General features: G+C 42.4%; 1 protein-coding gene across 9 annotated transcripts in view; it reads right to left on the bottom strand.

The window, feature by feature from the left end:
* Nucleotides 1-12,434, bottom strand: part of mgaa (MAX dimerization protein MGA a) — a 50,922-nt gene that overhangs the window by 23,331 nt on the left and 15,157 nt on the right. For 7 of the 9 annotated variants that reach the window (XM_018764151.2, XM_018764154.2, XM_018764155.2 and 4 more), the window contains exons 3-14: nt 10,468-11,305; nt 9,933-10,005; nt 9,703-9,807; nt 9,448-9,582; nt 9,234-9,347; nt 3,309-4,033; nt 2,817-3,120; nt 1,791-1,987; nt 1,538-1,672; nt 1,328-1,361; nt 693-1,174; nt 306-582 (exon numbers count right to left, since the gene is read on the bottom strand). In XM_018764151.2, the coding sequence (XP_018619667.2) occupies nt 306-582; nt 693-1,174; nt 1,328-1,361; nt 1,538-1,672; nt 1,791-1,987; nt 2,817-3,120; nt 3,309-4,033; nt 9,234-9,347; nt 9,448-9,582; nt 9,703-9,807; nt 9,933-10,005; nt 10,468-11,305 (3,419 nt within the window). The remainder of the gene's footprint in view (nt 1-305; nt 583-692; nt 1,175-1,327; nt 1,362-1,537; nt 1,673-1,790; nt 1,988-2,816; nt 3,121-3,308; nt 4,034-9,233; nt 9,348-9,447; nt 9,583-9,702; nt 9,808-9,932; nt 10,006-10,467; nt 11,306-12,434) is intronic. The other 2 variants (XM_018764153.2, XM_029258265.1) reach the window with 2 other exon arrangements.

The following is a 12,434-nucleotide window of genomic DNA, read 5'->3' as shown; positions in this document are numbered from 1 at the left end:
AGGAACAGATCAAGGAGCAAGATGAGCCTCCCACTCCTCCAACGCAAAAAGCTTCAAGCCAAAAAATGAAATATGTGCAAAAGCAAGCAAGTTAGAAAAATTCCCACTTAAATATTGCTGTACTGATCGAATGAGGACTAATTAAAAAATTAGTCTGAACCTTAACTAGACTATTATATAACAGACTGCTTTCATGTGCAATGATTTTATTACTCCTAAGCACCATTTCCCTTAGAATACAGCCTTTATCTTACACAGCTATGGCATTCAGTCCTGTGCCAACCCAGTGTTTGATTACCACTTACCCAGGTGCTTGAGAACTGTGCTAATTGCAGAACTGGGACTGCTGATGGTGCTGTTGGTCATGACGCTGGAATCAACCGACTGGTCCAAACAAGTGGAGCTGGAGTCGCCGGAGTCACTCGAAGAGGGACACTTGAGTAGTTTCAACTTGTCAGAAGCAACTTCCTGACTGGTCTGGCTGAGTCTGCCAGTAATGTACGCTGCCAGCCTATTGGCTGGGTGCAGTGCTCCCATCTGGCCAAGCTGCAGCTTGGCCTGTGGATAAAATTTACCATTGACCTACAAAGAAGGTCATGATTTAATGCCAAAGCAGAAGAGAAAGACCTATGACATGGGACCGCTAATGTTTTCTAATAAAGGCATTCCCCAAAAAGGAAAGATGGACCTACCTTGATTAGACCTTGGGCAGGCACTCCTGGCTGCTTCTTGTTGGCAGTGAGGAAACCAGCAGGGGAGATGTGTGTAAAGAATGGCAGAACTTTTCTTCTTGCTACAGCTGCCTGTTCTTCGCCCTCCTCTCTGACTACTTTGTTCTTTTCCTCCTGCAATTCATGTTCTTCCACTGCTTCCTCCCCATTCCTGTCAGCTGCCAATGGCTGGGATATGCATACCTTGTAGGTGACACAGATGCCCAGATCCTCCTTTTCGTAGGTTTGAGAAATTGGTTTGATGAGGTAAGACCCAACTCGAAATGGATGGGTTAGCCTGTTCTGAGCCATATGCTCACATAGCACTCGCAGGACCTGGTTCCGGTCTGATTTTTTTTCCCATTTACACTCAGACATGATCTCCAAGCGCTTGGATGGCTCAGAATTTGTTGGGGTCTGCAAGGACTGCTCCGTCTTTTTCTCAACGTTTCTTGCAGAGGGATCTAGGAAAAGATCATATAGAAAATATCAAAGTATTTTCAGCTGCACACAGTTTTAATTCTTGGTATGTTAGCCTAGTAAATTCAGAGTAAATGGATTACTCCACATTATGGAGAAGAATAAAAACAGTGCTTTAAAAGTTTCAAAAGCCCTACCTGGCATTGGGTTCAAATCACTAAGATCTTCTTCCTATTATGAAGAGAGTAAAACTGGTTTCTTAAATTGTATTTTTTTTTTCTTCAATCATTTCCTGGTACTGATGCAAAGGCAAGCCATGCGTTGACGAATTATTGCAAACCCAAGTATGTTGTTTCATGAAAGTTGATATAATCTTAAGGGACACGGGCAGATTTGATGAGTCTCACCTTGACTTTGGTCACTGACTTGCAGGACAAGATTGTTGGCTGTTCTAGAGGTTTCCCACTGAACGGGCGCACCCGAGCACAAGTCATCATGCTCTCAAAATACCGGTAGACTGGGTCCTTATCCTCCTCTTGTACCTGTGCAAAACATTCAACAGTGAACAGCAACAGCCTGGTTGTAATAGGCCTGAATTTCAGAAAAAAACAAGTCTTCATTGAAAATAATGAAATGTATTTAAGAATTAAAATCCCATACACTTTTTACAGTTGTAAGCACACAGTCTCTCACTTGGCTGAAGGATGTGGAGTCCTGGCGAACCATAGGCTGGGCCAAAGGGAAGTAGACTGGTGTTGGTGCAAACAAGGGCTCTGGGTCAACTTCCCCTTCCTTAAATTTCCAGAGAGTTTTCACAGGAGCCACGGGTTCCGATTCTGACTCAGGTTCCGAAATAGCTTTTGAAAACATTGAAAATGTTTGATTACACACAAGGTTTGTTTAACCTGCTTAATCCCCAATTAATACTAGTAGTAGGAAAAACCTGTACCAGCAAATTCTAATTTGCAACATCTTGTCAAAACTATACTCAGCTGTGCTACGTTCACATTACTCACATTCAGGTGAAATAAATTGTATGACGTGTTCTTTGCAACTTTTGGTCAGTGTCAGTAAAGGTGAGCCTTATAAAAGCTCACTCAAGTTGCTCATTACTAGGAGCCATCTGATGGATTTGATGAAGTCATCCTGAAAATAATTTGTACCTCTTTTTGTTAATAAAGCCAAAGTTGTTTTTTTTACCCTTAACACACTATAAATAAATGTTTAATAGACATACTTTGAATCACTTGCTGGTTTGGATTACTGAACGCCAACAACCAGTGACACTTGAGTTGTAAACAGTTATTTGACTGGCTGAACTCAAACATAGGTCATTTCACTCGACAATACAAATTTATAAAATGAGAAGTGAAAAAACATTAAAAAAATGTTATCTTGGACAATTCATAACTTGACCATTTGTACCACTATGCATGGACTTATCAGTTGTTCTATAAACATTTTTTTCAATACATCAATATCAGTTTCCAAACATTTTAGTGCTTCAAAAACAAAACATCAGTTTTATTCAACACAAAATTTTCCTTATAATCTTAAATTTTCTTTTCTACGCAATTTGAAATTTTTGAACGTCTGAAAAACCTGACTGTAAGCCAGATTGACAAGCAGATAAGACCTATGGATTTGGGAGTTTTTCTTTTACATATAAATTGTAACAACACTCACAGTATGCCATTCTTTTCTTCTTCTTTTTCTTCAACTTGGAAGGGGGCTCATTTCCTAGTGCTCCATAAAATATAAGATCCTCCCGGTCATGTTTCTTCTTCCTGGGCACTGTTTTGATAAGGATGACCTTACGCTTCAGGCAGGTGCAGCCAAACATGCACTCAGGCTTGCCACAGTGAGTGAACCGTCGGCACTCCTGGGCCAAACTGGCACACACACAGCCCAACCGACAGAAGTCGTTGAGGCAGGGTGGAGCACGGCGCTTAATGACTCTGTTTGTGCTTTTGTTGGCCTTCAATGAGCCCTGGAAGAATACCATGAATTAGCTTAAAAAGGTTTTAGCACCATTATAACTGCTTTTTAAAAGTTTGCTAAGTGTGGCCTACAAAACAGGCATGGCACTGTAAAAAGGAATATGAAAAGATCTTAATAAATATTCAGCCAAAGAATTAATTACCAAAGCATATTGCACAATTTAAAAGACTTACGTACCTGAGCAGTAAGAAGTGAGGCTAGAGCAATTGCTGCCCTCTCCTCTGTGATGCACGTGCGACCTTTGCCCTCCCACACAGCCCCATCCTCCAGTTCCATCAATTTGACCAACATCTTCGAGATTCCAGGATTCCGCCCAGCAGCACCCTGGCTTATCAGAGTGGAGTCTTGACACATGTGCACCTTATCGGGGAGAGTTCCTGACACGCACTTCAGCTGGTTCACTAAGGAGGCTTCAGGAATGAGCACATCCTCCTGTAGCTTTTGCGAGGGAGCTTGTGGTGTTTTGGGAACCATCTTGGTCTTTGCAGAAAGCTTAGTACTGTGGGAAGCAGACACAGAGTGACTTGAGATACCGGGAGAAGTTTCTGTGGTGGGCCTCTTTGCCACTGCAGGCTTTGATTTGCCCCGTCCAGTGGACTGCTTGGTTTTTTGAGATGCTTTGGGCTTGGAGGACACCCTGGGCTTCTTGGGTGGGGAAATGGGCTTCAAAGGTAGTTTGGGGAGCACAGGTCCATAGGCCTGCTTTTTCAGCACACTGTCCAGGGTACGCACGTAGCTCGTGCTCTTGGTGGGAAGCTGGTATACCACAGGTGACACAGCGCTCTGCGAGAAGCTGGCAGCCCGCTCGTCAATCAGTTTGCCCTCGTTGGCCAGATATTCATCTAACATGTCACTACAGAAGGCTGAACGGTTTTTCAGAGCTCCATCCGGGGCTCCCACACCTGAAGTAGACAAAGTGAAGATATAATACAATCACCCCAAATCACTCCAAACCATGAACCTGGAAATTTTAGGTAACCACAAACAGCTTGAAAAAGTCATTTTTTGCAGGTATCCCTAAACACAACAATTCAGTCCCACATATAACTTGCCAATTTAATGAGAACACTTCAACATAAATGGAAGAAAAAAAATGAGGAAAAAATCTCAATGATGAAATCACCAACTGCAAAGTACACACACACACACACACATTTTCAGAACCGCTTGTCCCTCACGGGGTCACGGAGAACCGGAGCCTACCCGGCAACACAGGGCGTAAGGCCGGAGGGGGAAGGGGACACACCCAGGACGGGACGCCAGTCCGTCACAAGGCACCCCAAGTGGGATTCGAACCCCAGACCCACCGGAGAGCAGGACTGCGGTCCAACCCACTGCGCCACCGCACCCCCTCAACTGCAAAGTAAATTCTCCCAATTTAATAGCATAATGGAAACCTCAAACCCGCAAGCATAAAACACCTTGACAACTTTCCGTTGATTCTTCTGGGTGACTTCAACCTGCATGTTGAGGACATTCATGCAAGTAGCCTTTTGCCACTCCTGCAGTCCTTTGACCTCTCCCTGTCCCAGTCTCTGGCTATTCACAAAGCTGGCAGTCGCCTTGACCTTGTCTTTTCCCATAACAACTGTGGCTGTCCTGTCCTCTGTTACTCCGCTGCATGTCTCTGATCATTTCTTCATCTTCTTCCAACCATGCCTTACCACTAATTCCTCTCCTTCTGCACTCATTGTCACCTTCCACTGCCACCTAAAATCTCTCTCACCTCCCTGCCTTGCCTCTGCCACACTGTCTGCTACAGATTTCTCAGATCTATCAACAGAGAATGCTACTAACATTTTCCTCTGCCGTATCTTCCTCTCTTTACTCTCTGTCCACTATCTTCTAGACCAGCACACCCCAGTGCCACCCCATAGCTGACCGATACATTAAATGGTAACAGGATCAAACTCCGGGCTGCAGAGCAATGATGGCAAAAATCCAAGACTCACACGGACCTGGATGTCTATATAGAGTTTATCTACTTTTCACTCTGTCGTCTCCTCAAATAACACTAAACGAAAGGTAAAGCACGGAGGTTCTTGGTTCTGGCTATTGTGATGGAACGACCTCCTCCTCCCACTCAGTGCTGCTGAATCCTTGTCCACATTTAAAAGGGATCTTAAACTCATCTCTACCAGACTCACTTGCCCATGATCTCTGAAGTTCATGTTAAGGTATAAATCTTCATGCCTGTAATGTATACATGTTAATGCTTCGCTCAACCCTTTACAGTGCCATTTCTGCAATGTAGGGAAAACGTTTATATGTACCTCAAAAAAAAAAAAAACTACTAGGAAGGTAATCAGGAATCTGGGATATTCTGGTAAAGTTTTATGCACCTACTTGTCTGCTGAACGCCGGTGCATATGATAAAGGAAACAAACTAACTGTACTTAAGAGTCACACATCTGCAGGTAGGTCTTTTTCTAAGGTAATGCACAAACTGTATTTTCTATGAGATGTATGTCACTTTGGAGAAGAGCGTTTGCTAAATGAATAAACGTAAAACAATCTTCTTCCACAACAAAATAGTCTGCAAAAAAAAAAAAAAAAAAAAAAAAAAAAAAAAAAAAAAAAGAGGAAAAAAAACCACACAGACTCTCTGCCATCTTCTCATCCCTACTGTGTCCGCTGCCACCCCCCCGCCCCGATGACTTTGCATTGATTTGGTCTCTGAAAAACAATCACGGACAAGTTCTCAGCATCACCCTGCTGAACTTCCCTGCAAAGTCATTCTCCAAATTCAAGCCACTGTCAGAAACTGAAATCTCCGACCTCCTGCAGTCACACAGAGCCACCACTTGCTTGCTAGATCCAATCCCATCTTCGCTCCTGCAAGCCATCTCCCTGCAACTATCCACCTTAATCTCCAAGATCATTAACTCCACACTCTGCCTGCTTCCCATCTGCCTTCAAAACTTCCCCCATTTCATCTTTGGTAAAGGAATCCTCTCTGGATCCTCTCTCAGTCCAAAACTACAGGTCAGTCTCTCTCCTCCCTTTTCTGTCAAAATCAGGTGACCTGTGATCAACTATCTGAATTCCTCACCCAGAACCATCTTCTCAATCGATATCAGTCTGGATTCAAAGCTAGATGTTCCACCGAGACAGCACTCCTGGCAGCATCTGATGCTCTCCAGTCAGCTCGAGCAGCCCCCCGCTCCTCAGTCCTCATTCTCCTTGACCTGTCTGCAGCATTCAACACTGTCAACCACTCTCCTGTCCTGGTCAGCTTGGGATCAAAGGAACAGCGTTGAAATGGTCTGAGTCCTACCTATCTGACAGATCCTATCAAGTAGTCTGGCGGAGCTCCTGTTCTTTTCCTCAGCTTCCCTCAAGTGGTGTCCCACAGGGCTTGGCACGAGGCCCTGTACTCTTCTCAATCTACAACTGTTCCCTCTGCCCTGTCATCGCCTCTCATGGATTCAACTACCACTGCTACGCTGATGATACCCAGCTTTTCCTCTCAGAACATCAGACATGACCTTTCCCTCTCACTCAGAACTGCTGAATCTCTGTCTACATTTAAAAAGGGTCTTAAAACTCATTTCTCCCATGATCTTCTAGGTTCATTTAATGGGTAAATGTTCATGCTCTATAACTGAGGTCATTACTGTTGTTCACGCAACTACTCGTGGAATATAATGTAAATGTTTAAAAAATTAAGTGATCAGGAATCATTGATACTTGTATAAAGTTTTGCGCCGCTCCTTGTGTGATGAACATTGGTTCATATGGTGGAAATAAAAGTAACTGCGCTTAAGAATCACACATCTGCATCTATGTCTCTTTCTGCTAATGTAATGAACACATTGTATTTGCTACATCACTTCAGAAAAAAGTGGCTGCTAAATGAATACATGTAAATGTAAAACTGTAGGTGTTAAAACAATGTCCCATGCAACATGCTGTACAAGTCTCTTTCCATGTTTTCAAACCAATATCATGAACAAAGCCCTCACTACAGCCTCTGATAAATTATATCTACAGCACACTGTTATTTCAGTTTTTCTATTTTTCATTCTGTTTAAATGTTTTACATACTTATCCCTTAAAGAGCTAGCAAAAAGCAGTTCAGTCTTGTGCAGTTTCTGCCTAACAGTGAAAACTGAGAATTGAAACTAGCCATTCACTGATGAAAAATCCATAACACCCCCACTTCTGTCACATTAAACTACAGTGACAGAACCATCTTATGAAACTTGATAACAGTTTGCTTGATATGGACAATGTTTTCTATAGAGCACAAAATAATGTTAAGGGTTGTCTGTGTTTTGGGTCATATTTAAGTCAAATTATGTTAGTTCTGGTTTTTTTTTTTTAAGAAAAAAAAACTAGCATATCAGTTTGCATGCCAAAGCATTATACGATGCAGCAATAGATAGTCATCACAAATAGTAAACGCTGCCCAAGTTTTCCAAAAAATGGAGGGTGTAAAAAAAACCATACAGAGGGTGAACAAGCTGTAGATAATCCAACAGTTTCTACATCTAGCAGCTTTGAGCTGCCAGTGACGTGCAACCACGTCTTCACCCCCCCACCTTCATGCAATACCTCTGGTTCCAAGCTGCTTGGCTGTTGCCTGTGCTTCAAGGAAAATACACTTACTGTTTCTTTTCTTTTTTTTTTTTTTTAAATCTTTTCCTACAATTATGCTTTTATTTCTAATTATTATGCTTGTTTTGGGTATTGTGGAGGGCACCTAAAAATTGCTCCAGTAAAATTACCCAGCTGTATAAATGGGTAAATAATTGTAAGTTGCTTTGGAAAAAAGCGTTCTTATAATAAATGTCACAATGGACGAGACATTCCATGCAGAGCTGGGGATCCAAGATACCATATCCAACAATATAATTATTACTTGTTAACTGTCTTAGAATTGTTACTTAATCTAGAATGCCCAGGAGATGGATGGGCAACCACTGACCCTTGGACCCCCAGAGGTTTCTCCCTCAACTTTCAATTAGGAGTTTTTGTTCCTTTCCTCCATGGCCAGTAGGCATACTTATAGCTCTATAAAAGTACTATATTATGGTAGTCATTAGTCAATTGTCTTCTTTGTTTGATGTATTTGTTTTTCTTGCCTTATGCTTGTGTCACTGCGTGAAAAGAGTGCTCTATAAAAATAAATTGAATTGAAATGTAAATGAATTATATTGGGCATTAATGAATTTCACAAGATGCACAAGGTAAAAGAAGAGATCAAGGAGGGTATCAGGACCCTGGTCTAGCTCTCGGCCACAGCTCTTTACTGGACGTTATGTCCACTGTGTTATAAAAACAAAGTGCAGGCACACATAGGAGTGATCCCAGCTCACCAGAGGGAGGGGCTGTTTGTCCCTTTAGGCTTAGTGATATGCATACCTGGGGGGCAGTTCCTGTTACCATTTACAAAAACCCATTTCCCCACTACTGCCACACTCCCTGGGGAGCTGTCCTGGTTGCTGACATTTACATTTATTCATTTAGCAAACACTTTTCTCAGAAGTGACATACAACTCAGAGTAAATAACTGCATTTCAGAACAGATGAGTTCTAAATGTGGATAAGCAAATCTTTAAGTACAAGCAGTTTGTCCAATAACAATGTTTTTGCAGGTACATATAAATAGCTACCTACAGAAATGATGACAAGCCCTTTACCTGCTCTGTGTCTGAGGGAACTGTCCACATTTGACATAACACAACCATCTCTCAGTCCCAGTTAAATTTGTAAGTAGGGGACCAACTATATGTGATAGAATTCAAAAAAGTACACTAATGGTCATCAAGGTTTATGCTAAATCAGCACTGACCATTTCATTCCTTACCTCCTGGGACTAACAAAAGTAACGGGGTCCAAGCCCTTTGCAAACCTTCAGACTGCACAGCAACAGCTGTAAGTACTATACTAGGTGATGCCCCGAACAACCAGGTCCCTGTAACCTGAAGATTGCTGGTCCTATACCCACACCACCCACAAGTTCTGCTATGACTGGTTCTGGATTTACCCTGAATGTTTTACTGATGGAGAATGGAAAGACAAGAGTGATAGTGAAATGTCTTGGGGCCACAGAAATGTCAGATTGCCTGTTCATCACCAGCAGTGTCCAGAACACACCTTCAGACTTGGAAGATGATGCATCTGTGCTGATGTTAAACTTGTCCCGCCATCCTTTGATCTTTGTAAAGTCGGTTGTTTTCCCAGTCCTTGAAATGAAGGGAACGGCTCCATCTAAAAAATAAAACAGCTTCGCCTTATAATAATGATACATGTTATGTTATTACTCATTCATAGGAGAATTTTTGCAGGTAAAACTCTAGGAGGTACTCACCTCCAGACAAGGTAAACACTCCAGAGTTCCCATCATCTCCAAGACATAAAGATGGGGAAGGCAAAGGCAAAGACACACCAAGATACTGCAGATCAATAGCCAGGGTGGGGTCCAGAAGGTTCAACTTCAGCCCAACTATGTAAATAAGACAATCACAAACACACAAGCACACAAACAAAATGAAGTATTAGAGAGCATCACACATAGTTAAACTTTATCATACAGTGCCTCTATACTGCTGCTCATTATATTTACCTTCTTGCAGCACAGGGTGGATCACTTGTCTGTATTTAATGCGTTTCAGGTCCTGCAGAAGGACCAGTTCCAGACGTGCAATTTTCTCTTGCATAGTTTCAGGAACTTTAGCAGAGATAAAGGAAAAACATCACATATGTATCCAATGTAAATGTGAAAGAATACATATGAAGATTCAATGTGTAGTAAGAAGCTTCGACGCAAACTCATTCTCTTTCCTTCTCCTTCACCTTTTTCTTCCTGAGGCTGAGGTAAAGACTCCCTGTTGAGAGGCTGGTCGCCAAGGTGAATCTCCAATGCTTCCTGTGTCAATGAGAAAGGAAAAGAGCAACATTAAAACCCAAAGAGTTCAATATTCCTCTATTTAAAATGCTATTAATTATTTGCTAATCCCTGCAGAGAAATGCAGACATAGCCATGATATAATAAACTGTGCTGTGTTTTAATTAACGTAACATCTAACATAGCCTAATACACAATTCCTTACAGAAGTTCATTTAAAGTATCTGAAAGGGCAAGGGGATGGTTAACTTAAAAGAACAATGTGTACCCAAAAAGTCCCAAGAGCTATGCTACTGTAACCATGAAAAAAGCTGGCATGAAAAGCTACTGTAAAAATCAGAAAACCATAAAACTATTTTAGATGATTTTGGATTTAAGAAATGTCTTAGGCAAATATAACTCTTAAATTTGCATCACTAGCACCTCAACATGTCTCTCAGCAAAGTAATGACCCCAGTGACCATTTTCTGTAATGACCTGTACCTTAGAGGTGAAGGACACAAACAACAAGCCCTCTACATCCTCAAGGTTTGGCTGCATGCTGACATCCGTGGGACCACCGACCACCACTGGTACGTCAGTCTCAGATTTCTTCATGAGCTTCCCATGCTTTCGAGATCTTGGTGTATATTTTCGCTTCTTCTTCCCTAGGGAAGACTGCTGCATTGCAGCCTGGGCTGTACTGAGAGGTCTACATGATGACTGAGTGGGCGGAGCTTCCAAAGTAACCTGAGAGAAGGATTTTTCATTGTTTCCACGGTTCTCCGATCCTTTGGAGAGAGGCAATGATGTTTTTGTGGAAATTATCAGTGATTTTGAGTCTGGTGTCACTGGAGGAGAAGTAAAAGATGATGGACTTGTTGCAGCTGCTGGCAAACTGAAGGAACTGTCCACTGGTTTGGGCTTAATGGGCCGTGGTTTATACTTTTGCTCTCTGAGAAACTGGGCAATCTGGGGCCACGGAATGGCACGTGCTTGTTTTGTAGCTAGTTCACCTGGCTGAAGCAAGCTGTCAGAAATGCTGTGCTCTTGGCTATTCTCTTTTGAGGCCAAGCGGTTTTCCTTTGATGGGTCGGAGGAAACGCTCACGGTCCCTGTAGCCTTGTCAGGGACCATAGCACATATATTCATTGGAGGATGCTGAAAAATGTAGTCAGTGGCAAATTCCAGGCCCTGCTGCTCCTCCTTAGTAATGTTATCAAGCTCTGTTTGCTCAGTGGTGACACTTCTGCTACTCTTCTCTGGTAAACTTCTCCTCACTTTTGACTTGGACTCCTGCACAGCATCAGAAGAAGTGAAGGGCCAGGAACGTTTTTTACTGCTGAAAGTCAACGGTACACAAAGTCAGAGTGAGTTCATTAAATCACTATAACTAGCCCTAAATGAGATTCAGAGAACTACACTGAGTAACAGGTTTCTGAGCTCTACCCTATGAACATGGTACACAGTGGCAATCTAGAGACAGATACAAAACTAAGCAGAAACTTCCAAATCATTACACAGGCATTCCTCGATTCACAAAATTAAGATATTCCCAGAAAAAATTGGGGACATCAAAATTCCAGATACCAAGAGCCTATTTCTCATTTTAAATGGGCAAAAAATGAATGTATTTCCAACCCATATGAAAACCCCAAGCATCACTGCATTTACATTTCTTGATTTAACTTAAGGGGGGTGCAGTGGCATAGCGGGTTTGTCTGGGTCCTGCTCTCCGGTAGGTCTGGGGTTTGAGTCCCGCTTGGGGTGCCTTGCGACGGGCTGGCGTCCAGTCCTAGGTGTGTCCCCTCCCCCTCCAGCATTGCGCCCTGTGTTGCCAGGTTAGGCTCTGGCTTGCCGCGACCCCGCTTGAGACAAGCGGTTTCAGACAATGCGTGCATGCGTGTGTGAGATTTAACTTGTGTTCTCCAAAGGAATTTACTAATTTACAGTTATTTACCATTTATACAGCTGGGCAATTTCACTAGGGTAATTTAGGGTAAGTACCTTGCTCAAGGGTACTACATCCAGAGGTGAGATTCAAACCTGGGACCTTTCGGTCCAAAGGCAGTAGCTCTAACTACTACAACTATCAGCTGCTGAACACCTATATAACTCCATAACTACATCCATTTAGCAGAGGCTTTTCTCCAAAATGATATATATGCACCTGTTTACACCTTTGCTGTCCTGCTTCCAGACTGTGGCCAGAAAGCCAGGTCACCCTTTTGTCTTCACTGAAAACTGCTGTGTACTTCACACGTTTCTTTTTAATTGATCAGTTCAAAGCAGGACAAGCTAAAAAGCTAAACTTTTCCTGCAATTTTTTTTTTTTTTGCTGTCTGCAGAATAATTCAATTAAGCAATGTACCAAAATGGTGAATACCAATATACCAGCATACTTCCCATAATGCCCCACTCTCTTAAAGCAGTGCTCTTACATGCTTAACACACCAGCAGATGAAGCAAAC

Source organism: Scleropages formosus, chromosome 15 (assembly GCF_900964775.1).
Source record: "Scleropages formosus chromosome 15, fSclFor1.1, whole genome shotgun sequence".
Classification (NCBI taxonomy): Eukaryota; Metazoa; Chordata; class Actinopteri; order Osteoglossiformes; family Osteoglossidae; genus Scleropages; species Scleropages formosus.
Note: the sequence above shows the minus strand (reverse complement) of the source record. Positions and strands in the feature narration are given on the sequence as shown.